Below are 26059 nucleotides of genomic sequence, written 5' to 3'. Positions count from 1 at the left end.
CATCTGGTCATGGCCATGAACAGGAGCAAGCCCTGACACAGAACAGTGAGCTGGTCGCAGCTCCCACAGGTCAGCCCAGTATGGTGGGGGTGGGGCAGGGTAAGTGTAGCGAAAGCGCCATCTCTGGGCCTCACCCTCAGCCCCATCTTCTTGCCTCTCATTGCTCTCGAGGCTGTTCCTGGAACAGGTGCCATGACCTCGGGCCCCCACTGAGCCAGTCTTTGGCCTGTGAGTCGGAGGCAGGTATCTGGCCATTGACCAGACTCACTGGTCTCACGACCACAGGAAGGTGTCCAGCTTGGCCTGGGATGGCGGGAGCATTTTCTTGGCCCCCGCTCTCTGCTTAGCCTTGGCCTTGGGCTTAACAGGCAGTGGGCGGATCATAGTTGTGTCAGTCTGAAGGAAATGTCAAGGAGAAAGCCTCGAGAGGGGACTGGAACGCAGGGCAGGAAAAGCTGAGACTTAAGGGTGGGCCGCCCTGCTGTGCTAAGCGAGGTCTGGCGCTGCACACCTGAGGCTGCAGCTCCTGGCAGGCTGGGTCTGGGGATACAGGTGAGGGATGGTGTAGGCTCTACAGCTCAGCTCAGCCAGTGCCACAGAATAAGGATACAGGCTGGATGAATTTTGTCCGGCCTCCAAGACCATCGAAACCTGTCCTTACCTAAAGGAGAAAGAAGAAGTGAGTGGGCCAGGCTGATGGGCGGGGAGACTGGCCAGCCAGTCCCCGCTGTCCCAGAGAGGGCTGGCACTTTCCACTGTGGGAAGCCATACTCACTGCATCTGTGCTGCGACAGGGCTCTGCCCTGGCCTTTTTGAGCTGTTTCTGGCCCAGGACAGCGTTCCGGATGAAGACGGGGAAGGCGCCAGCCAGCTCCTCATCCAGTTCTCCCGCACAGGGTTGGCCACCCAGAAAGAGCTGGGACTCCTGCAGGGAGACCCCAGAGCCAGACTCCATGAGCTGGATGGCAGTACGGCGGGGGGCGGGGCGTGGCAGTGGAACAGGATCAGGATCTCTGGCGCCTCACTGGGAGGCAGGAAGGATAATGAGTAGGGTTCCAGGGGTGGCTCCAAAGTGCCTCAGTCCTGGGCCAGGAGTGAGGGGGCTGTGGCAAGGCCCTGCCCTCTCCGAAGTCCTGCTGCACGGGGCTGGATGGTGACTGCCTGAGCTCCTTCTGGGCAGCCTTACCTGCTTGGGGCCTTGGGGCACATTCTTGGGAATGTCCCGAACAGAAGAGCTGCAAGAGTGAGACAGGAAGGCAAGAGGCTGGTGAGCAAGATACAAGAAACAAAGCACTGCCCCTTGCAGAGCCACTGCGTGGCATGGCTGCCACGGCTGTGTGCTAGGCAAGGTGCCTCAGTGACCCCCCACCCCAAGCACAGGTCTGTGAACAGCTGGACAGCCACAGTCGCCCGTGGCAGAGGCAGGAGAGGCCGGACCATGTTCTGATCTTGTGGTTTCCAATCAGGGCTAAGCTAAGCCAAGCCCTCAGGCATCTCGCCGTGTCCCAGGCTCTACATGGGGTGGAAAGCTTGACTGATACACCACCCACAGGAGGAAAGCCGCTCATGCCCTGATACAGAGGCATCTGTGAGCTTGGGGCTCGCTCTGCCTGCCCAGAGAGGGGCCACCACCTCCATGAGACCCTCGGTAAGTTAAATATCCGCAGAGTACTCTCAGGATGCAGGGCTCAGCCATCTTTTTCGACAAGCTAGATAAGCCACACGGGCAGGGTCTGGGCCAGAACAGACAGACCATAGGTCCAGGCCCTGGTCCCCATTCCCAGATCCAGAGCTGCACACTGTTTCCATCCAATTCCTGGGGACCCTAGCAGCTGGATACCTTCCCAGGTGGGTGGGAAGATGGTGACCTGGTGGCTTCTCAAAGCCATGAGCACAGGGGCAGGATCCCAGCCTGCTGACTCTGGACCCCTCTGCGCCTGCCCAAATAGCCTGTGATGAGGCTACCTGAAGACCATGGCAAGGCTCTCCACCTGCTGCAAGACTGGGCCTGGGGAGGGTGACCCAGATCGGGGGCGTCCTGGGTACCCTCATGCCCTGCAGGCCTTGGCTTCCCACCTTCAACCTTTACAGCTAGAGAAAAGGCAACCCAAGGAAGCCCGAGTGTGGAGCGGGCACGGACAAGCCCCCTGACTACATACAGCCCGCGTCTCCTAGGTTTCTCGCTGGCCCTGTACGGCTCCGGCACCTCTGCCCCTGAGGTCCAGGAAGGGAGGAGAGCCCAGCTGGCTTTCCCTTCTGCCCTCCCCCGGGGCCTCATCCAACTCCACTGCCCAATGTCTCAATTTCTCTCTCACATCCAAAGCCTTCAATTAAGAGGCAACCTGCTCAGCCCTTGACCTCCTTTATATGAGCAGCACATACCCACCTGTACGTGTGAGAGGAGTTCCTGTCTCCACGATCGACTACACTTGGCCTGCCTGGCCAAGCAGACAGCCTCCCCACTCCCAGTCTCACTGCATCCCTAGTGCAGGTCCCGCCCACCCCACCATGGTTCCACACAGCTTCTCATACCTGCCCCTGTGGGCTTCCCCGTAGGTAGGGGGTGAGGCCCCAGGCTCCACGGTTTGATATGGTCTTGCCCAAGCATAAATCTGAAAGGTTCACGATGGAAGAGAAAGTTCAGAGTCCATGGCTCAGGGCTCTGGTGGGCAGGTTCTCAAGATATTGGGAGCCCACCCCCCCAATATCATCAGCTCAGACTTGCCCCCACTGGAACCTCTGTGTTCTCTCCAAGTCACATGCCAACATCTTTTCTTGAAGGATGATGGTGAATATTAATGAGATAAGCAAGAGGAAGGCTTGGCATAGTGAGTACTCAGGAGAAGAAAGAAGGTGTCTGGAACCAAAGCCATGGCCAAGCCCAGGTGACCCTCACTGCGCCATCAGCCACTCAGAGCTATTAGGACAGGGCCTGCAGAGATCTCCAGCCCTCCTATGGACAGGGCCAGAGACCACCACTTACTGTGTCTTCTCTGTGCAGAGCTTCTTGGCCTGGCCATGCTGGATGCCGGAGGGCTGGGCTGGGGGGGTGTCCACATCAAAGGTGGCGTTGAGGTCGATATCATCACTGAAGACTGGCCGGCGAAGCTTCAGCATCTCCACAGGCGCTGGGCTACAGGCACAGATAGGTTGGTTACTCAGGGCCACAGTGGCAGCCCAGGATGACAGCCCGTCAGGCAGTGGAGCAAAAGATTCAAAGCCCGCCTTCCCAAAATAGAACAAAGGCCCTGGGCAGACCTATCACCTGTGTGGCATGGAGGCAGTCAATGTGTCCTCCATGAACTCATGGCACCTGGCCAGCCTACTCTAAGCAAAGGCTTCGCCAACTCCCTTCCACCTGGAGGTCAGGGGCCCTTAGAGTTCATTGAGAGAGATCTTCTGAATACCCCCCTCTGTAGTTGGGGGTGATAGTCACCTCCTGAGGCCTCCCTAAAATGACAGGAGTGAAGGATAATCCTACTGCAACAAATGGAAGGGGCAACCACCCTCAGTACCCACAGCTTTCCCCAAAATTCTGGGAGGGAGCATGGCCAGGGGACAGCAGAACTACACAATAACCAGAACCCACAGGAGAGGGCTATAAATGCAAGAGGGGGACAAAGGGAAGGTCTAGATGTGCAGGAGCATTAAACAGGCCTGAAAACTGGGGTAATGATGGAAGGTGGGAGCTTGGCTCCACCCCTTCCTATATCTGGACTGGCAGAAGACCAGGCAGCCAGGCTGCTACCATGGGCCAAGAAATGGAAGGATCTTTCCCAAAGACATCAAGCAAACCATTTATGGCGACTTAGGGCATCCTGTACTGGATCCACCAGTAAAGCTCTCTGCATCCTAGGTTCTGGGAAGACTCAGTGTGATGTCGGTTCATTGCATACTCCCCGCAAACCCTATCCACATAGGCTAGGTTCCCAGGCAGTTTTTCTGTTACTCCTCCTCAGAGGGTCACAGGCAGCCAAGGACCCCCAGGCATGGGACGGAAGTCTAAGAGAAAGGCCATGACCTAAAAACACTGACCCCAAGAGAAACAAAGGGAAGGTCTAGATGTGCAGGAGCATATCTAGATGTGCAGGACCATAAAACAAGGAATAGCATATTTTGCAAAGGATGCACTCAGAGAGCAAGAAAGAATACTTGCAAATTTAAAATGTGATTGCTTAAAATGGAAGGAAATTTTGACACATGCTACAACATGGATGAACTTGAAGACAATACACTAAGTGAAATAAACCAGTCACAAAAGTACAAATATTATTTGATTCCACTTATCTGCCAGTCCATATAAGTAGTTGAATTGATAGAGACAGAAAATAGAGTGCCAGCATTGCCTATGAAGGGCTGCTCAGTAGGTGGTAAAGGCAGGGGGAGCTGGTGATGGCCACAGAGGGGGCCAACTATGGCTCGGCCCATAGGGGCTGATGGAAGGTGGTGGCCAAAGAGCTGTACCTCTTGTTGAGTGCATACTTGTTGCCTGCTCCTATCTGTCCTGCCACCACCACTACCACTATCACTGCCTTGCAAGTGCATCTCAAGTTGGGCTGGCTACATTTCAAGAGCTCAACAGCCACACAATGCCAATGGCTACTGCACTGGACCGTGTATGCCAGATGGGGAGGCAGAAAGGAAATCAAGTGGATTCCACATCAAGTGGTGAAAAGTGAATCCCATCCCAGAGACCACATTACATTTAATTGTCCTCTCTCCCTCTTTCTCCTTCCCTCCATCCCTCTCTCCTTCCCTCTCTCTCAGAGGTAATCGATATAACATTAGTTCTAGGTATATTACATGCTTTTTTTTGTGATGAGAACTTTCAATATTAAAAAAATAAAGCATAATGGTGGTTGCCAGGGGTCGGAAGAGGAGGGAATGGAGAGTCAGTGTTCAATGGGTAGAGTTTCCACTGGGGAAAATGGAAAGTCCTCTAAATAAATGGCAATGATGACTGCACAACAATGTGAATGTACTTAATGCCACAGAACTATACACTTAAAAATGGTTTAAGTGGTGAATTTTGTGTTATATTTTACCACAATAAAAAGTAGATCGATGAAGTTAAAAATTATGAAAATTAAGAAATTCTAATTAAAATTAAGAAAATCTCCCAGAATGTAACAGAACACAAAGATAAAACCATGAAAGACCCGCCCGGGAGGTGAGATGTTAGACCTGCAGGTGTTCCAGAAAGGGAGGCCAGAAAAACCAGAGTGCCGCAGAGTCTCAAAGGAACAGCATGAGAAAGTTCCCAGAGCGAAGGACTCGTGTGTTCACACTAAAAGGTCATGCCAAGGGCCAGAGGGTCAATGGAAAAGACCCACTCGGAAGCATCGTGGGGAAGTCGCAGAAGCTCAAGGGCAGAGGAAGGAGCCTAAAACTCTCCCGAGAGGAAAAATAGGTTCGCTTTTCTACAAAAGGATCAAGAAGCAGATAGGCATCGATTTCTCAGTGGCAACACTGGATTTTAGACAGCTGGAAAGCAGCGTCTGCAGGGTCCTGAGGGAGGCTAACTTTCTGAACTTTAGCAAAGCAAGGAAGTTGATCGATAAAGGGTAAGACATGAGATACAAGAAACAGTGGCTCCCACCCGGGAGAGTCGGGGAAGTCCCCGGATGACTGCCTTGCCAGCTCACCTCTCCCCCGCAAACTCGGGTGCTCCCTACAATGCTTTCTGACAGCTTGGAAAGCTGGAACTGCCCTGGCTATCTACTGAGGTGGGTGGGTGCCTGGGTGAACATGGTGTGTGCTCCATACGCACTAGGTGGCAGGAGGGAGAACATGGATCTCTGCAGACTAATCTGAAAAGGCATTCCAGGGAGCCATATTTTAAAAGTTATAGAATGACACCAAAGTACTAAGAAACACCTAAAATCAAACCCTGAATGACCCCGAACTACTATGTATGTCTCCTGGGATCTTTATCTGTAATGAAGCAGAGATCTAGGAGGGTACATCAAGCTGGTGACCTGGTACGCCCTGGGCTAGAGTGCAGGTTCAGGGAACCACTGATGGGTGAGGGGATGAAAATCAGAGATGCGCACAATCCCACCAGAGCAATCTTCCTTGAGTACCCTCAACAGCCTCCATTATCCTTAGAATGAAACCCACAATCCCAGGCTGTGAAGCCCTGCAGAGATTTGGTCCACCTGCCACCTGCCCCTCTCCCCCAAGCACACCTTGTTCAGTCATGCCTCAGGGCCTTTGCACCTGCCATTCTCGCTGCCTGGACTGCCCTTCCTTCAGATCTGAATACTGGTTGATGGAATGTGCCTATATATTGTGATATATCAGGAAAGCTTAGATATATCACATATTCTTCCAGACCCACACAGCAATCTGTCAACTATCATAGGGGAAAGGTGGAGGTAGGGTCTTTAAGGGGTCCTGTAGTTTTGAGGGTCTTGACACCAGAACACAAAGAAGATGGGGCAAAGCTGCTGAGAATTCGACGACTATTTTTGAGAGCTTAGGGCCCTAGGAGAGGACCCTGAATTTAGAACAGGCTGTGCTTAGTTAAAAGAAGGGCCAACATTAAAAGCGACAGACCTGCCACCCAATTTTTATGCTCACAAAAATACTAGGGAAAACAAGGAATGAAGTCATCCTGCATGCAGCTTGGTGGCAGGCCAGGCCCAGCTTTGTACAGATGTAGGCTTGTCAGATGTGGTGTCCTGCTGGCTTGGCAGATGGGGGAGCCGAAGCAGTCCTCCCTGTGCCAAGGCGGGCTGCGGGCTGCGGGCTCTGGCACGGGGCCCACTCGGAATGGAGTGGGCTCATCTCCACTTGGAGCTACAGACCAAATTCTATGATGTGGTTCGGCGCTTCACCATCTAACTCCCAAGGCTGTCTATCCCACTGACCCTCAGGTTCCAAGAGGACAGGGGGAGCCTGACGCACAGCAGGCACTCGGTAAGGACCTGCTGCGAGAGTCCAGGCCCCACAGCAGCCTAAAGTGGAGAAGAGATGCACAGGAAGGCAGAGAAGCAGGAAGGCAAGGAGCGCTCCGCTGCGTTTGACAGTATGATCTGGCTAAAGCCTAAAGATCCACCGCAGCCCTCAAGGCTGGCTCCAGGGTGCCTTAGGCACAGTGCCAAGGGGTCTGGGAGGTGTTGGGTGGAGGAGGAGTAGCGTGATACCCAGGGGCTGATAAAGCTGGGCTGTTAGGATGAGCAGGAAGACGGGTCACAAGCCATATGGGGAGGTGGTAGCAAGAAAGGGGGCAGGAGGCACCGCAGAGGTTAGACGGACAGGCTCCAGCAACTGGCTGGATGTGGGGAAGAGGGGGCATGATGATTTTCCAAAGGACATTGAAAAGTAACTCAAACAAAAGGCTGGTCCTCGGCTCCAGTGTTTTCTATCTGGGCCCTCGGCTGGGCAGCTCTGCCTCTTGGCTCCCTCTGCTGGCAGCTTTAATGCACACATTCCCGAGATCAGAGGGGACTTGTTTTGGTGAAGGATTTTGCTTGTTTTTAGAACCCGGGGCAGACAGATGCATTTGGTGAGCTGTTGCATAAACAGGCTGCCCCAGACAGTCAGTGCTCCTGCCCTGCCTCTGACCATCTCTAGGTCCTCCCTTGCCTCCCCTGGCCTCCCCTTGTCAGAGATCAGAACTTGCCTCACATCTGCTTTCCAGCTAAATCTTGGCTGCCTCCCAGGGCAGGAGGTCCACAGGCTTCACACCCACATGGACCACCTGCCCCACCAAAGCCAGGAGCAAAGACCCTTACCAGGAAGCTCTTCCAGCTTGGGGTCCCTGCACCATCCCAGAGGGTCAACAAACCTCTCTAAAACCAGGCGGTTGACAGTCTCACTGGCCACTGGCGGCAGGTTCAGGGTTTCCTGCAGCATTGTTAGCTTTTTTTTCAGGCTCTTGAGGAAGGAAGGAGAAGAGTGTGAAAGAAAGGCTAAGGCACCGAGAGAATGACAAGGACATGAGCAACACGCAAGAAGGGCGAGCCCACGGGGAACAGAGCGAGGCCTGGAACCCCATCATTAGTCTCAGGAGTCTAGGACCACCAGGCCCCAGCACCTCTCTCTGGTGACCCTCCCCTGGTGACCTCAGGAATGTAGGTAGAGGACAGACTGTGAGGGAAGACCCATGGTGCTATCTGCCCTCAGCCGAGGCCCAGGCTCCAGATCAGGGTCAAGGTGTACACCGTGACCCACCCTGACCCGAGAGGATGCAGGGAGCCCAGAACCACCACCACTGACTGGTGCACAGGTTCCCGGGCAGAGCTAGCCCAGCTCTGCATGCCACTCTGGCGAGGGGTGACCCTCACCGCGATTTCCTTGTCAGCGCTCTGTAAGTCCTTCTGGGCCGATTTCAGCTCCAACTTGGTCTGGTCCAGTTCAGAGTAGACTGTCTGCAACTATAAGAAGGTGTAGGGAGTAGAGGATGAGCAAGGGGCGGCCATGTGCCCTGCCCCTGCCCTCTGCTACCCAGTGCGTGCTCACGGTAGACCAGGGTCCAGAAGAGTGTGGGAGTACGGGGGAAGACACTAGCTCTGTGGGGCTGGGCTTTAGTTTGGAAATGTCCGTCTGGAGCTGCGCAGGAACAAGGGCTGCTTCCTACAACCTGTAGCCCATGGGTGCACCAAGCCCGGAAATAAAAGCAGCCAAGCTGACCGTATCAGGTTCCAGGAGCCTTCCTGCTCTGGGCCCGGTACGAACACAGACCTCTGAAGCTGTCCCATTTGGGAGCTTGCTCTCCAGCCAGCTGAGAGGTGGCCAGGAGCCAAGAAGAGCAGAGGGGAACGTAAGCGTGCACGAGTTGGGAGAGTACCGGCGTGACCTGCCACCCTAAGTGGACAAGCCACTTAGCCAGAGCCAGTGCCCAGTGAGGACCTGTAACCAGTTTCTGTGCATTACCCAACAGCCCCATGGAGTCAGTGGCAACATCAGGCGCCAGGGCCTTGCTCAGGAGACATGAATGAGCATGAAAAAAGGACAGCCACACCTCCCTTCCCCCTCTGCTCTTCACTAAGTTACCTTGCTTCTGGAGGAAAACAAGTCCTTCTTCAGCTTATCAGCTAGCTCTCCTGAGGCCTTCCGAGCCTCTTTTAGATTCTCGTACTCTCTACAAAGGGGCCACGGAAAGATGTCAGAATGGGCCACCTTGCTGGTCAGACTGAGCCAGAGCACCAACCCAACAGCCCAGCCCCAGCCTTTACACATCCTCCTTCCTACTCCAACTCCTGGGCCCAACAGGGGGGCTCTGTGGAGGCCTGCATCCATCGCCAGGACAGCGGGCGAGTCTGTTTTTTGCCTGTCCTGCAGGCGCTGGTGATTGGAGAGGGTATGCAAGAAGCCCCGGTTTCATGAGGAGGCCTCACTTAGGAGGCTCCCTATACCACCTAGCCCCCACGGGGGGCATCTGGGATCCTCTGTGATTGTCAGCTAAATGGCCCTTTCCCCAACACCATTCCCACAGTACTGGGGAATCTGAGCCAAGTTTCTGTTGCAAGGCAGGCAGGTTCAGTAACAGTGCTGATGGGAATCGGCTCCAGATATCATGACGGGGCTCTTAGTTCACAGAGCTGTGCCAGCCTCCTTAGAAATAAAACTTTAATTCACGCTCAGTTTGCTCAATAACCCTATGAGGCAGATTATTACTATCTCCATTCAGGAAGCTAAGGGTCAGAGAGGCTGAGAAACTGGCTCCTGGCCACACAGTGAGAAGTGGGGTCAGAGTTCAAACAGACCATTTGGCTCTGGGACTTGCCTCTTAACTCCACCTACTTTGCTTTGCAAGAGAGGGGCAACAGATGGCAAGGCATGGCTGAGGCACTATGGCTTAGCTCCTAGGCGTGGACAGAGGGGCCCAAATACACACTTTTTGAGGGACACACAGTACACAGCCAGCTGCTCCACCGCTGAATGTCCGACACCCATGTCTCGAATCATCTCCTCCACCTCGGGCCTCTGGCTCTGGAGTAGGAGCTCAATCCTGAAAAACACTCAGCCCACGGCATTTAAAATCTGGAGGCTGATGGGTAGGTACCCAGTGCAGCTCTGCCTCCCTTTGCTGCTGTTGCTATGGTGACAGGCTAGGCTGCTAGGATGCTTTAGCAGGCGGGTCTGCCCAAAGAAAGGCCCCACAGCAGAGCTGAGCACAGGTACAGGGATGCTGCTGCGGAAGAAGCGGGGCTGACAGAGGTCCTCAAGGTCAGGGATCCCCAGAGGGCCCTCACAGAAAGTAGAGAAGCCCATAGAGGCTGAGCAAGGAGACCCTGTGCCCACATCCAGATGGCCTGAGCCCTCTATGGCCCATGGAGATTTGAGCCACAGAGGTGACCCAACGCCTGCTCAGTCCTGAGAGCTGGGCCACCCAAGCTTACCGCTCCATGGAATGCATCTTGCTCCTGAGTCGGCGGGCCTCCTCCCGCGCCTGTTTGGTCTCATCCTGCTGCTGCTCCAAGAACTTCATTTGTTTCTGAAGAGCAAACACACCCATACATACCCGTTGCTTGGAGGATCCTAGGGCCATGGCTAACGTCATTGGGAAAGCTCTACCCTAGAACTTTTTGTTTTTGAAGATGCTAATAACCACACATCCCCAACCCCCAGAAGATAAGGCTGGGGGGCCCCACTCTAGCTTGTGTTTCTTTCTGCTAAGAGGCCCTAGGCCAGCAGCTTCCTCACCTCCCTGCTTGCTTCCTCTTGAGATATGTCTCACCATATGCTCAGCCCACTACCAGCATCCACAGGTCCATTGTGGACTGCCAAGGCCTTGTGGCCTGGGCCTCATGGTGCGCGTCGTGCAAGAAGCTGAAGAAGCCCAAAGCACAAATCCAGGCCTCATTCTCCACCATCTAGACCCATGAACAGTGGCCAGGATAGCAGAGCTGAGCCAAAGGCAGCTGGCTGGACAGCCGGCGCAAGACCACTCCATCTCTACCCTGGGGATGCCATCAGAGACTCCTGCTCTGCAGCCAGGTGCTGGTTTGCTCCTTCCCTTCCGTTGGCCGAACTTGTGATCCAGACCAGCCACCAAACAGAAACAGAGACAATGAACACCCTGGGGCCCTGTCTGTTCACAAGGATGGCTCCTTTTCCCTTTCAAAGGGCATCCAGAAAGGACTGCTCCTGCCTACAAGGCCAGAATATCAATTGTGGGTTTAGATCAATCGCCTCATGCCCCTTGGAGAGCAAGAAGCTCAACAGCCCAGGCTGATACAAAATTCATCTGGGTCTAGAACGGCTCGCTCTGCAGACTTTGATCTACCCGGTCAGCTCCGCACAGTCAACTTCAAAGGCCTCTGTTCCTCCCTGGAATACTGTTTGATCTGGCCCCGGAGAGCAGCCCAGCCAAGGACTAGAGTGCGAATGGAGGTTTCTACAGGCTGGCTTCGTCAGTGGAGTACAAACCACTTTTGGAAACATGGCTCAGCCTCAGCGAGGTCTTGGCTGAGCAGCCCCTCCATGAAGCACTGGGAAGGCCTCACTTCCTCCTAGTACTACCTAATACAAGATCCAAGAGTGTGGCCAATGTGGCCCTTTTCTTACGGGCTAGGCGGGTACAGTATGGGAGGCCTGGGGAAGGGATTTGCCTCCATTTCACAATTGCGCAAACCTGGCCACTGACCAAGGCAGGACCAGAAGCTAAGCCGAGAGTGATGAGCCCAGGGCTGGGGCTCTATCTCCCCACCAACTTGTGCCCACAGGACATGGGGACCCACCTTGAGGGTGGAGCACAGCATTTCAGCTTTGTCTAAGGCCTTCTGCAGAGATTCCACAGTGGCGTTGCGCTCTTCCAGTGTGTCCCGCAGACTGTCGATGATGACCTGGCTGTCCCGTTTCTCCCGTTCTGGAGCAGGGATGGAGGTTGGAGAGGGGAGAGGCCCGACCACCCATCAGCATGAGAAGCTGGGCCTTTGGGTGCAGCACCCCACCCCAGAGTCACATGAGGAACAAGTCCTAGGCCAGAAAGTTGGGGGGCTGGCTTCTCTTTCTGGCATGTGCCAAACCAGGGAAGCCAAGACAGAATCTCCTCTTTCAGGGCATGAAACCCTCTTTCTACTGCCTAGAACTATCTGAGTAAAGATCTCCCTGCTCCCCATTCCCATGGGGCTAGTTAATTCATCATCCTAGAACTCATGCAGGTTCCTGCCAAACTGGCAGCTGAACCCTCACCTACAAGTACTCCGTCACAGCAGGTAGCCCCCTCCCAGCCTGGGTCCTGGGCAAGAAGCCTCAGACAATGGGAAGAGGTTCATCTGGTCTAGGTGGAAGACTTCAGTGACCTCCCTTTCCTCTCCTTTTCTGCCAATCGCAAGAGCTGGCAAGACTCTTGGACACAGACAGCAAGGAGAGCCCCCAGCTCTGCCACAAAGTTGGAGGCCTTCCTCCCAGGGCCTCTTCCGCCAGTGCCCAAGTCATAGGCTTCCCAGGGCCCCTTGTTTCTTGCTAACTCACCTTTCTGGGAAAGCTGGGCTCTGATATTATCCAGTTCATTCTGCAAGGCAATGTCCACAATAAGCAGCAGGAAGGCATCACGGCTGGCCTCCGCTCGGTCTCCCCTAAGGCTGAGGGGAGCTCCAAGAGGGGACAGTGAGGCCTGTAGGTCCAAGGAGGCATGGACCCTGCTGTACCTCAAGGCCAAGTTAAGCCAACAATGGAAAGATGAGCCTTGCTTTATCTCTGTGTGCCTTTTTAAGAAGTAGGTAAGTCTACAGCCATGCCACCCTGAACAAGCTCGATCCCGCCTGCTCTCGGAAACTAAGCAGGGTCGGGCCTGGTTAGTGCTTGGATGAGAAACCACCTAGGAAGACCAGGTGCTGTAGGTGTAAAAAATAAATAAATAAATAAGGGGTTGTAAGCTGACAAGGTCCTTGCAATCTGTGAGGTCAACCAAGGGTTGCCTTGCCTAAAAGAAAAAGGAGAAGGAGAGAAGAAGGAGAGAAGGAGAAGAAGTAGGTAAGACGGAGGAGAAGAATCTCAGGTACAAGACCCCAGGATAAGGAAAGAGGCGGAAGAGAATCAAGAGAACTGAAGTTGGGCCTGTGTGATCAGTCTCAACAGCACAGGTTTCTGTCACTTCCTGGGCCCTGTGCTGGCCCCCACCCTCTCTAGGCATCAGCTACACTCTAGGCATCAGGGGTCACAGAATTGGGATGACCAAGGACCTTGGGCCACCACTCCTTTCCTCCACCCTAGGTCCTGCCTGCTTCACAGTCTACCTCTCTTCCAAGCTCTAAGCTGGCTCTATGACATGAATCTTCAACCCCAGAAGCCAATAGGTTGGTAAACTGGGACAACTTTGTGCCCCTGGGTGAAACTTCACATGTGGTAGGCACTAACCAGACTGTTGTGAGCATCAAATGAGCCTCTCGAAGCCCATATGTACTAACCAGAGCCACTGCCGCAACCACTGAGAGGCTGGGGCAGATCTGAGCCCAGCTCCCATTCAGGAATCCAGAGCATTCAACACCCCTGTGGGCAAGAGAGGTACCTATTCCATCAGCAGGAAGACCACCCTCTACAGAACTGAAAGGCTCGGCCAAGGGTCCCTGGTGGAAGCTGAATGGAATCCGAGCAAATCCTCCTCCAGGTCAACACAAGACTCAGAATCCCACATGTGACCAACGCTAAGGCCCAGTCTCAGTGAGTACATAAGCCCCCTGTGGTCAAACTCTCGACCTAGGACTCTGGGGCCAGGTGCTTTGGTGGCTGGGCTGGCCAGTGTAGGCTGAACATCTGGGGATGGAAGTAGCGGTGGAGAAGGGCACGCACGCGCAGCCTGGGAAGAGAAACCAGCCCCGAATTATCCTAGGCCCACTGGCTCCTGCCACATCCGAGCACGGTGCCTGCCATGCCCGTGCTCCAAAATACTCAAGATGTTGTCTCCCTGTCTCCTAAATCTGGCTTTGAAAGCTGGAAAGAAATGAAGCTGCCTTTGTTGTCTTTATCACAGGGAGGACACGGCTTAAAACTGGGAGCAGTTACCATGACGATGAACATGCTGGCTTTAAGCACAAAAGCTCCACGTTCTTGAAGCAGTGAGGTTCCAAGGACATCATGGCACCCTGGAGCCAGGACTAAATGAACCCTGATCTGAAAGATGCCCAGCAAATTAACCCTCAGAGTCCAGATTCACTTAAAACCCCCAATCCCACTTCCTCGAGAGGTTTCTGCCAATCCAGCCCCCTTGTGCGCAAAGAAAGCTATATCTTAGACTCGGAGGAAAAGCAGTGGAAGAGTAGGAGGGAATCCACCCATTCTCCCCTGCAGTGTGGGCTTCTACCGTGACCGCCCGGCTTCATTCCAGGGGCTCTGCCCCCTATTCCTGGTCTAAGACAGGCACAGGCATCTGGTATATACCAAGTTTTCCAGGCAGTTTTGAGACACAGCCCGGTTTGTGAACAGTGGGTCCACACATCTATCTTCCCTGGCTGAGGACTGGAAGAGTTTTCTAATCTGTCTCTAACTGTTCAAGCAGCAAAGTGGGCTGGGAAGGACGGCTGTAGATCCTTTGCAAGGTGAGGGGACCTTGGGAGAGGTACTCCAACCTCGGGTCGGGACTGCTCTGGACTCCCAAGTGGAGGGCTCACAGTGTACTTTTCCAATGACTGTCTCATCATCACTACCAAGTCCCCACTCCAGAACTCCACTCCCACACTCTAGGTACCCTCCCTGAGCGGGAGCAGAAACTGAACTCTCAGAGGGCTTAAGGTTCAATAGAAAGAGATCAATTCTGGGTACCTTTAAGAATTCTGCATCCAAGACATCCTCCTCCTCCTGCGCAAGGTCAAAGAAGAGCTTATTGATAATGGTTCTTCTGCCGACCTGGATGGGAGACCAAGAAAGAGCAGGACCGTATAGCTGGGTCACAGGCAAGGAGGACGGGATGTACATGTAGCCGGACATGCAGCCAGGCCTGTGCTCAGGCCTAACCTTTCACAGCATATCCCCTGGAGTCAGACTACCTCTGCAGCCCTGGTTTGGTGGTTTCTGAAGTCACGCCACTGCAGACCCATGGGGTGACCACTCGAAAGACCCCAACTCTAGGGTGCTGGGCATCGAGAAAATGGGGAAAGGCACAGAAGAGGGCCACGGGTATAAGTAGGCCTCCTGAGCCACTTAAAAGCACAAGTGGGGCTCAACCAGCCTCAAACCATGAGGGTGTGAAAGGGTCAAAGATGTTGCTTTGACCATTCTTGCCCCCTGGTGAGGAGAAAATGTCTTCAACTGAGGTGTTTTCACCCCAGTACCCTCACCTGGATTCGGCACTGTGGGCAGGTCCGACTTGGTGCTGTATCAAACCACTGGATTAGGCTGGAATGAGAAGCAGAAAGCAGACTGGTGAGCCCAGGCTTGGCTGGAGACATTCAGGCTGGGCAGGCACCCTGACCATAACAGGGTCTGTCCTGCTCCTCCTTGACCCATTGCCTGCCCCCAGGAGGGCAGCGCCACAGGCAGGCACAGCACAACCCACAAGACCCAATTAGTAAAAGCACTCTGACTACTTGGCCCTTTGGCTTGGCCCTCCCTACACCTGAGTTGCTCTTTTGTGAACATTCTAGGCTTTGATTGGGGGACAACAGCCAGAGCTATATTTTCAAGGGAAGGGTAAACTAGAAATAAAGGCAAGTAGCAGTAAAAGAAAACACAACCGAGCTTTGCATCATCTATCTGGCTAGTCCAACAAAACTTTAAAATAATCTCCCATCGGTAGGCTCTCCCACCCCCAGGGACAAGGGAGAAACAGTCCTTTCTGGAAGATGATACCATCATCAAAGTTTTTTCTAAAAATATTTTTTCAAATACTGGGTACAATGTACAATCAAAGCTAACTGTGCATAATGGAATACTACACAGCAATGAGAATGAATGGGTCTACAACTAAGAACATTATTATGAATGAATCATATAAACATAACTTGGGAAGAGAACAGATACAAGAAAACGTTTATTGTGTATGACTCCATCTACACTAAGGAAAAAGTACGCAGAACTCATCTATGCTGCCGGAAGTTCAGACAGCGGTTATCCTTCTTGTGGGGGAGAGGAAGCTAGTGGGAATAACTGGAAAGGTGCACAAGGAGGATTCTGGAGAGTTGATGTCTCGTTTCTGGTCTTCTTTGGTTTGTGAAAATTGTGCAAGCCATGTACTTAGTATATGCATATTTTTATATAATATGTTACATTCCAATAAAATGTTTTGTTTTGTTTTGTTTTTTTAAAGTAAACAGTCATGCAGGGGAAAAAGCACTACAGTGCAAACCAGAACGTATCCACGAAGACTTCAGATACAGAATTGTCGGACAGAGACCATTTCTTTTGATAAAGCAATCAAAATCAAGATTGAATATATCAGTAGAGAATTGGAAAATAAAAGGTGGCATAATAGAATTTAATAAGAACCAAACAGAAATTCTAAAACTGAAAAAATGGCCAAAATTAAAAATTCAGTGGATGAATTTAAGAGCAGTTTAGACACATTTCAAGAATTAGTAAACTGAAATATAGGTCGGAGGAAACAATTACAAAGATAAGCGAAACAATTACAAAGATGTGAGAGGGTCTGGCATACATATAATTAGGAGTTTCAGAAGGAGTGTCAGGTCGAATAATGCCCTCCCCCCAAGAAGTCTACATCCTAATTTCTAAAACCTGTGAATAGGTTACCTTATATGACAAGAGTGATTTTGCAGATGTGATTAAGGGTCATCGGATGCGGGATTATCCAGGTGTGCCATGTACTCACAAGGGTCCTTATGAATGAGGCAGGAGTGTCAGAGTTATACAGAGAGACTGAAGCTGTAACACTGCTGGCTTTGAAGATGCAGAGAAGGGTCATGAGCCAGGAAAAGTACAGCCCTTGTGCGCAAAGAAAGCTATATCTTAGACTCGGAGGAAAAGCAGTGGAAGAGTAGGAGGGAATCCACCCATTCTTCCCTGCAGTGTGGGCTTCTACCGTGACCGCCCGGCTTCATTCCAGGGGCTCTGCCCCCTATTCCTGGTCTAAGACAGGCACAGGCATCTGGTATATACCAAGTTTTCCAGGCAGTTTTGAGACACAGCCCGGTTTGTGAACAGTGGGTCCACACATCTATCTTCCCTGGCTGAGGACTGGAAGAGTTTGCTAATCTGTCTCTAACTGTTCAAGCAGCAAAGTGGGCTGGGAAGGACGGCTGTAGATCCTTTGCAAGGTGAGGGGACCTTGGGAGAGGTACTCCAACCTCGGGTCGGGACTGCTCTGGACTCCCAAGTGGAGGGCTCACAGTGTACTTTTCCAATGACTGTCTCATCATCACTACCAAGTCCCCACTCCAGAACTCCACTCCCACACTCTAGGTACCCTCCCCGAGCGGGAGCAGAAACTGAACTCTCAGAGGGCTTAGGGTTCAATAGAAAGAGATCAATTCTGGGTACCTTTAAGAATTCTGCATCCAAGACATCCTCCTCCTCCTGCGCAAGGTCAAAGAAGAGCTTATTGATAATGGTTCTTCTGCCGACCTGGATGGGAGACCAAGAAAGAGCAGGACCGTATAGCTGGGTCACAGGCAAGGAGGACGGGATGTACATGTAGCCGGACATGCAGCCAGGCCTGTGCTCAGGCCTAACCTTTCACAGCATATCCCCTGGAGTCAGACTACCTCTGCAGCCCTGGTTTGGTGGTTTCTGAAGTCACGCCACTGCAGACCCATGGGGTGACCACTCGAAAGACCCCAACTCTAGGGTGCTGGGCATCGAGAAAATGGGGAAAGGCACAGAAGAGGGCCACGGGTATAAGTAGGCCTCCTGAGCCACTTAAAAGCACAAGTGGGGCTCAACCAGCCTCAAACCATGAGGGTGTGAAAGGGTCAAAGATGTTGCTTTGACCATTCTTGCCCCCTGGTGAGGAGAAAATGTCTTCAACTGAGGTGTTTTCACCCCAGTACCCTCACCTGGATTCGGCACTGTGGGCAGGTCCGACTTGGTGCTGTATCAAACCACTGGATTAGGCTGGAATGAGAAGCAGAAAGCAGACTGGTGAGCCCAGGCTTGGCTGGAGACATTCAGGCTGGGCAGGCACCCTGACCATAACAGGGTCTGTCCTGCTCCTCCTTGACCCATTGCCTGCCCCCAGGAGGGCAGCGCCACAGGCAGGCACAGCACAACCCACAAGACCCAATTAGTAAAAGCACTCTGACTACTTGGCCCTTTGGCTTGGCCCTCCCTACACCTGAGTTGCTCTTTTGTGAACATTCTAGGCTTTGATTGGGGGACAACAGCCAGAGCTATATTTTCAAGGGAAGGGTAAACTAGAAATAAAGGCAAGTAGCAGTAAAAGAAAACACAACCGAGCTTTGCATCATCTATCTGGCTAGTCCAACAAAACTTTAAAATAATCTCCCATCGGTAGGCTCTCCCACCCCCAGGGACAAGGGAGAAACAGTCCTTTCTGGAAGATGATACCATCATCAAAGTTTTTTCTAAAAATATTTTTTCAAATACTGGGTACAATGTACAATCAAAGCTAACTGTGCATAATGGAATACTACACAGCAATGAGAATGAATGGGTCTACGACTAAGAACATTATTATGAATGAATCATATAAACATAACTTGGGAAGAGAACAGATACAAGAAAACGTTTATTGTGTATGACTCCATCTACACTAAGGAAAAAGTACGCAGAACTCATCTATGCTGCCGGAAGTTCAGACAGCGGTTATCCTTCTTGTGGGGGAGAGGAAGCTAGTGGGAATAACTGGAAAGGTGCACAAGGAGGATTCTGGAGAGTTGATGTCTCGTTTCTGGTCTTCTTTGGTTTGTGAAAATTGTGCAAGCCATGTACTTAGTATATGCATGTTTTTATATAATATGTTACATTCCAATAAAATGTTTTGTTTTGTTTTGTTTTTTTAAAGTAAACAGTCATGCAGGGGAAAAAGCACTACAGTGCAAACCAGAACGTATCCACGAAGACTTCAGATACAGAATTGTCGGACAGAGACCATTTCTTTTGATAAAGCAATCAAAATCAAGATTGAATATATCAGTAGAGAATTGGAAAATAAAAGGTGGCATAATAGAATTTAATAAGAACCAAACAGAAATTCTAAAACTGAAAAAATGGCCAAAATTAAAAATTCAGTGGATGACTTTAAGAGCAGTTTAGACACATTTCAAGAATTAGTAAACTGAAATATAGGTCGGAGGAAACAATTACAAAGATAAGCGAAACAATTACAAAGATGTGAGAGGGTCTGGCATACATATAATTAGGAGTTTCAGAAGGAGTGTCAGGTCGAATAATGCCCTCCCCCCAAGAAGTCTACATCCTAATTTCTAAAACCTGTGAATAGGTTACCTTATATGACAAGAGTGATTTTGCAGATGTGATTAAGGGTCATCGGATGTGGGATTATCCAGGTGTGCCATGTACTCACAAGGGTCCTTATGAATGAGGCAGGAGTGTCAGAGTTATACAGAGAGACTGAAGCTGTAACACTGCTGGCTTTGAAGATGCAGAGAAGGGTCATGAGCCAGGAAAAGTACAGCCCCATTTATGACCCTTGATTTTAACCCAACAAGACCCATTTTGGACTTTTGACCTCTGGAACTGTCAGATAATATATTTGTGTTGTTTTAAGTCACTAAGTTAGTACTAATTTGTTATAGCAGAAATGAGAAACTAATATAGAAAGAAAATACATAATGGAATAGAGGTAACACATAAAGAAATAATTGCTGATAATTTTCCAAAGCTAATTAAAGAAATCATTCTACAATTTGAAGAAACTTAATGAATCCCAACCAGGCTAAGTAAAAATAGTAACAAAAAGATAGTGACGTGCCTACATAATTGTCAGACAAAATAGACTTTAAGTCAAAAAAACATTACAGGAGACAAAGGATTTCACATATTAATAAAAGGTTCAATCAAATATGAAGGAATAACAGTTATAAATACATATGCACCTAACAAGAGCTCAAAAATATATGAAAGAAAATTGGACAGAATTGAAAGGAGAAATAATTCTATAATAAAACCTGGAGACATCAATACCCCACACTTTCTTCTTTTTTAAAAATAATTTTTAATTTTTCCACTACAGTTGAATACAATATTATATTAGTTTCACATGTACAATGTAGTAATTAGACATTTATATAACTCATGAAATGATCACCTTGACAAACCTAGTACCCATCTGGCACATTACATTATTACAGTATTATTGTCTAAACTTTCAATGCTATACTTTACATCCCCATGACTATTTTATAACTGCCAATTTGTATTTCTTAATCCCTTCCCCTGTTTCACCATCCCCCTAAACCCCCTCACATCTGGCAACCATCAAAATGTTCTCTGCATCTATGAATTTGTTTGTTTTGTTTGTTCATTTATTTTATTCTTTAGATTCCACATATAAGTGAAATCATATGGTATTTGTCTTTTACTTATTTCACTTAGCATAATACCCTCGAGGTCCATCCATGTTGTTGCAGATGGCAAGATTTCATTCTTTTTTATGACTGAGTAATAGTCTATTGTATACATTACTACTTCTTTATCCATCTATTGTTAGACACTTAGGATGCTTCTATGTCTTAGCTACTGTAAATAATGCTGCAATGAACGTATAGATACACACGTCTTTGTTTTTTTTATGGTGACATTGGTTAATGAAATCCAGTAAGTTTCAGTTGTACACTTTAACAGTGAGGCATATATATGTTTAGTGTGTTCACCTCCCATAGTTAGAGTTCTTTCTGTCAGCACATATTTGACCCCCTTTACCCCATCTACCTCCCCCCTTCCTCCTCCCCCCACAAACATCTTTTTGAATTAATGTTTTGAGTTTCTTCGGATAAATACCCAGAAATGGAATTACTGGGTCCTTCTTTGTCATTTTGTTTTAAAGTCTATTTTGAAAGGTATACATATTGCTATCCCAACTTTTTTGTTTGTTTCTATTTTCATGAAATATCTTTTTCTATCCCTTTACTTTCATTCGGTCTTTTGATCTGAAGTGAGTCTCTTGTAGGAAACATATGTAAGGGTCTTATTTTCTTATTCATTCAGCTAACCGATGTCTTTTGATTAGAGCATTTAATCCATTTACATTTAAAGTAATTGTTAATAGGTATGTAGTTGATGCCATTTTATTACTCATTATTTTTCTTCTTAAAGAGGTCCCTTTAACATTTCTTGTAATACTGGTTTGGTGGTGATGAACTCCTTTAGCTTTTTCTTGTCTGGGAAGCTCTTTATCTGTCTTTCAGAGTCTAAAGGATAGTTTTGTTGGTAGAGTAATCTTGGTTGTAGGTCTTTCATTACTTTGAATATTTCGTGCCAATCCCTTCTGGCCTGCAAAGTTTCTGTTGAGAAATCAGCTGACAGTTTTATGGGATCACCTTTGTAGGTAACTTAACTACTTTTCTCTTGCTGCTTTTAAGATTCTTTGTCTTTAACCTTTGCATTTTAAATATGATGAGTCTTAGTGTGGGCATCTTTGGGTTTATCTTGTTTGAAACTCTCTGTGCTTCCTAGGCTTTTATGTCTATTTCCTTTGCCAGGTGAAGGAAGTTTTCCATCATTATTTCTTCAAACAGGTTTCTAATGCCTGTTTGATCTCTCTTCTTGGTACCTCTATGATGCAAATGTTGGTATGCTCGATGTTGTATCAGAGGCTCCTTAAACTATCTTCATTTTTTTGGATTCTTGGTTCTTTTTGCTGTTCTGATTGGGTGTTTTCTGCTATCTTATATTCCAAATCGCTGATGTGATCCTCTGCTTCATCTAATCTACTACTGATAGATACTCTCTAATGTATTATTCACTTCAGTTATTGTAGTCTTCCTTTTTGACTGGCTCTTTTTTAAGTTTTCTATCTCCATTTTTATGTTTCCTATCCCTTTGTTGAAGTTCTTACTGAGATCACTGCGCATTCTTATAACTAGTGTTTTGAACTCTGTATCTGGTAGATTGCTTGTCTCCATTTTGTTTAGTTCTTTTTCTGAAGTTTTGTTCTTTCATTTGGGACATGTTTCTCTGTCTCCTCATTTTGGCTGCCTCCCTGTGTTTGTTTCTATGTATTAGGTAGAGTAGCTGTGATGTCTCCTGATCTTGGTAGAGTGGCTTTATGTAGTAGGTGTCCTGTGGGACCCAGTGGCACAGTCTCCCTTGTCACCTGAACCGGGTGCTCCAGGTATGTCCCATGTGTGGGTTGTGCCCTGGTGTTGTAGTTGAGCCTTGATTGCTGTTGACACATCAATGGGAGGGGTTGACCTTCAGGCTGACTGGTTGTGAGGACTGGCCATGACTACAGTATAGGAGCTGCTATGCAGGGGCCGACCCTATGGAGCAGGATTGGCTGTAGTAGGGCTCTGGTCCCCTGCCAAGTCTTCTCTTTAGGGGTGGTTTGTGGAGGTGGTTGGATGGTGCTCTGGTGTGATCTGAAGCTGGCTACCAGGTGTGTTGGTTATGGGACCTTTTGGGAGGGGCTCTGGTGCAGGCCAAGGTTAGCCTCTGCCTGTGCCCTGCTCAGGGCCACTTGATATGAGCTAAAAAAGTGATCTTCAGATGGCTGCTACCTGTGCTGGGCTTGGAGGTGCCTAGGAGAGGCTAAGCTATGAACCGAGGCTGGCCGCTACTAATGCTGGGATTGGGGCCACTTAGCAAGATATATGGGACGCACAGGGGCCAGATGTTGCTTGTTTGTAGTTTGTCAACCTTTGAGAGATTTAAGTAAAGTCCACAGCATGAGCCAAGACAGGCCGTTTATATGAAAAACAAAAAACAAAAAAATACTAGAAGCAGCTTGAGTGAGCCTGCAAGTTCACTCAAGTTAGGGCAGGTCTCAGGGAATCACCAACGGTGTTAGCTAGGTTGATGGAGACTCAGATACGGTGCCCACCTGTGCGTGCAGGCAGGGTGTGGGGAGGGCTCAACAAAGGAACAATGACTTCTGTCAGCACTTCTGTTTGGGAGAAAGCTGCCCCTCCAGCCCTCTCCCTGAAGCCAGACAATTCAGTTCCTCCTCATATGTCTCTGGTGCCTTTCGAGCTGCTGCCCAGCGCCGGAGCCCAGAGCAAGTGAGTCTATCAGTGAGTAAATCCATATACAGGCCCTTTAAGGGGAATGCCTGGGACTCCAGTCGCCCTCTGTCTCACCCAGCCACAATCTTCACTGGTTTTCACAGCCAGAAATTATAAGGACTTCTATCCCTGGCACTGGAACCCTGGGCTGGGGAGCCTGGTGTGGGACTGGGATCACTCGTTCCTTAGTGGGGACCTCAGTAGCTGTAATATCCTTACTGACCAGACTGTTCCACATCTCCACCCACTCCTACCATCCCGGAAGTAGTTCTTCTGTATGTCCTTAGTTATAGACTTTTGTTCAGCTAAACTTCGGGTGATTCTTAATCATGGTTGTTCTGTAGTTTAGTTGTAATTTTAATGTGGTCATAGAAGGAGGTGAGCACAGTTTACTTACTCTGCCATCTTGACTGGAAGCTCAATGCCCCACACTTTCAATAATAGATAGAACTATTAGACAGATGACCAATAGGAGAAGAGGACTTGAACAATGCTATAAACCAACTAGCTCTAACAGATGTATTCTCCACCCAATAGCAGAATACAGATTTTTCTTAAGTGCATATGGGATATTCTCCAAGACAGACCATACGTTGGGCCGCAAAACAAGTCTTAATAAATTTTAAAAGACTGAAATCATATCTTTTCTGATCACAATGGAATGAAACTAAAAACTGGTCACAGAGGAAAAGTGGAAAATTTACGAATGAGGAAATTAAAGAATACACTTTTAAACGATCAGTGGGTAAACAAGAAATCACAAGAGAAATTAGAAAATACCTTAAGATGAATGAAAATGAAAGTACAACATACCACTTCTTATGAAATACAGCAAAAGCAGTGCTAAGAGGTAAAATGATAGCTATAAACACAAATTAAAAAAGGAGACATCCATTGGGATGGCTGTTATAAAAAACAAAACAAAAACAGAAAACAAGTGTTGGCAAGGATGTGGAGAAACTGGAACACTTACTTGTGCATTGCTGGTAAAAATGTAAAATGGTGCAGTCAATGTGGAAAACAGCAAGGCAGTTTCTCAAAAAATTAAACATAGAATTACCATATGACCCAGCAATTCCACTTCTAGGTATAACCGAAAAGAAATGAAAGCAGGGACTCAAACAGATACTTGTACACCAATATTTGCAGTAGCATTACTCATAGTAGCCAAAACATAGAAACCAAGGCCCATTCATAGATGAAAGGATAAAAAAAAAAAGTGATATTTCCTCTCGATTGAGTATTATTTAGTTCATAAAAAGGAATGAAATTCTGACATATGTTACGATAGGAATGAAACCTGAAAACATTAAGTTTAGTGAAATAGAATTTGTTCAAGAGAACAAATATTGTATGATTCCACTTATAGGAGGTACCTAGAATTAGAAAATTCAAGGAGACAGAAGGTAAAATAGAGGTTTCCAAGGGCTGTAGGGAGGGGAGAATGGAGAGTTATTATTTAATGGGTACAGTGTTTCTGTCTGAAATGATGGAAAAGTTCTGGAAACAGATAGTGGTGATGGTTACACAATAGTATTAACGTACGCAATGCCAATGAATTATACACTTAAAAATGGTTAAAATGGAAGGCATCTTTGAGCTCGCCGAGCAAAGCTCACCTTCCCAAATTAAAATAAATTTATGGACAAAAATTTATCATTGAAATTAAATGGCAGCAGACATGCTCAAGGAATATTGTAGGAATATGATCTCTTTATGAATCTTATGATAGATAATGGCAACCAGCGGGCAACAGAATATTGAAATGGTGGCAAAAGGAGGAAATACTATTATGTTAGAAGTCTTGGAAAGAGTATAAACGATGGCTGTTTATAAATCAATTGCTTCCACATATTTCCTTTCCAAAGCGTCTATTTTAAAATTGAGTCGTGCACTTTTTCATATTAAACTATTTTGTTAGATAAACTTTGTAAAACTCCAAAAAAAGATGTTAAAATAGTAAACTCTGTTATATATATATTTTTTACTACAATAAAAAAATGTATATAGTAAAAAAAAAAAGAAAAAATGGTTTAAGTGGCAAATTTTCTGCTCTGTAAATTTTACCCCAACAAATAAAGGAGTAAAGGAGCTCTAACTCAGCCTGTTCACAGCTGCCAGAGGAATCTTTTCCCACCAGCTGGACTCAATAGAAGTGTTCTCTACAGGGTCGGCAGGACGGCCTGAAAAGGGGGCATCTCCTTGCCCTTTGATGTTAATTTCAGTTTGCTGACGTCACCGAATACACTGCGGTGTCTGACCAAAGAGATGAATCTGGATAGAATCATTCCGAACAATCAAGCAAACCACAACAAATCGAGTAGCCAAACGCCTACCAGGTTTCTACCTCAAAGGAATAAAAGGGCTCGTCATTTTGGTGAAAGCTCACCTCTGCCCGTCACATCTCTTTGCAAGCCGCTCAAAGAAGCCCTTACTCTGTCTTCACGAAACCAACCTTGTTCCCTCAGACGCAGCTCAGATGTCACCTCTTCCGGAAAGCCTGCCTTGACCCGCCTCTGCCTAGGTTGGGAACTCCCGCAGGGCTCTGTCTAGTGACCCGTTCTAATCACCTGTCTGGACTCCAGGGACAGGTCGCCCGGAAGTCCGACACTTCACAGTCCTGCAGCCGTACTGGGGAAAGTGCCCGGCCCGGAATCAGCGGTCACTCACCACTGCAAGTGGAATGTGTGGCCGCAGTGGATGGCGGCCACGTCGCGCGAGTGGTCGAAGAAGTCGGAGCAGATGGTGCACAGCGCACGGATAGGCATGATGACTGGACTCTAGGGGCCCAGGTCGCCAAGGAAACCGCGACTAAACCAGCTTCGTGGCTGCCCCCGACTTCCCGCCTCTGAACGCTTCAAAATTGGCTCCACTGAGCGACTTCCGGGATACGGCCGGAAGTGGTTACACGAAACGTGGAGGCGGAACCTGAAGGTCGGGTCCGGATTGGACGAACTTTCAGGGGCGGGACTTAACGAGCCTACGGCCAAAGAGAAGCCTGGGGCGGCTTC

At 48.9% G+C, this 26059-nt stretch overlaps 1 protein-coding gene and 2 pseudogenes across 3 annotated transcripts; 2 read left to right on the top strand and 1 right to left on the bottom strand.

Moving 5' to 3' along the window:
- Positions 1-164: 164 nt before the first annotated feature.
- Positions 165-25940, bottom strand: TRAIP (TRAF interacting protein). 3 transcript variants are annotated; one of them, XM_011364731.2, is made up of 16 exons: positions 25719-25940; positions 17901-17958; positions 17386-17469; positions 12427-12466; positions 11691-11818; positions 10350-10444; positions 9845-9958; positions 9001-9088; positions 8292-8381; positions 7793-7881; positions 2984-3133; positions 2533-2612; positions 1187-1235; positions 776-925; positions 611-661; positions 165-396 (listed from the first exon to the last, which is right to left on the bottom strand). In XM_011364731.2, the coding sequence occupies exons 1-15, from the start codon at positions 25814-25816 to the stop codon at positions 658-660; spliced, it is 1317 nt and encodes a 438-aa protein (XP_011363033.1). In that variant the 5' UTR covers positions 25817-25940; the 3' UTR covers positions 165-396; positions 611-657. The 3 variants fall into 3 exon arrangements, with proteins under 3 accessions (XP_011363033.1, XP_011363032.1, XP_023389128.1); XM_011364730.2 differs by lacking the exon at positions 2533-2612; XM_023533360.1 differs by lacking the exons at positions 2533-2612; positions 17386-17469; positions 17901-17958; positions 25719-25940 and adding exons at positions 14713-14796; positions 15228-15353.
- On the top strand, positions 12679-12797 carry LOC111742765 (annotated as a pseudogene).
- Positions 24127-25600, top strand: LOC111742747 (annotated as a pseudogene).
- Positions 25941-26059: the final 119 nt, after the last annotated feature.

The sequence above is a fragment of the Pteropus vampyrus genome, unplaced genomic scaffold (genome assembly GCF_000151845.1).
Source record: "Pteropus vampyrus isolate Shadow unplaced genomic scaffold, Pvam_2.0 Scaffold100, whole genome shotgun sequence".
NCBI classification, from domain to species: domain Eukaryota; kingdom Metazoa; phylum Chordata; class Mammalia; order Chiroptera; family Pteropodidae; genus Pteropus; species Pteropus vampyrus.
Note: the sequence above shows the minus strand (reverse complement) of the source record. Positions and strands in the feature narration are given on the sequence as shown.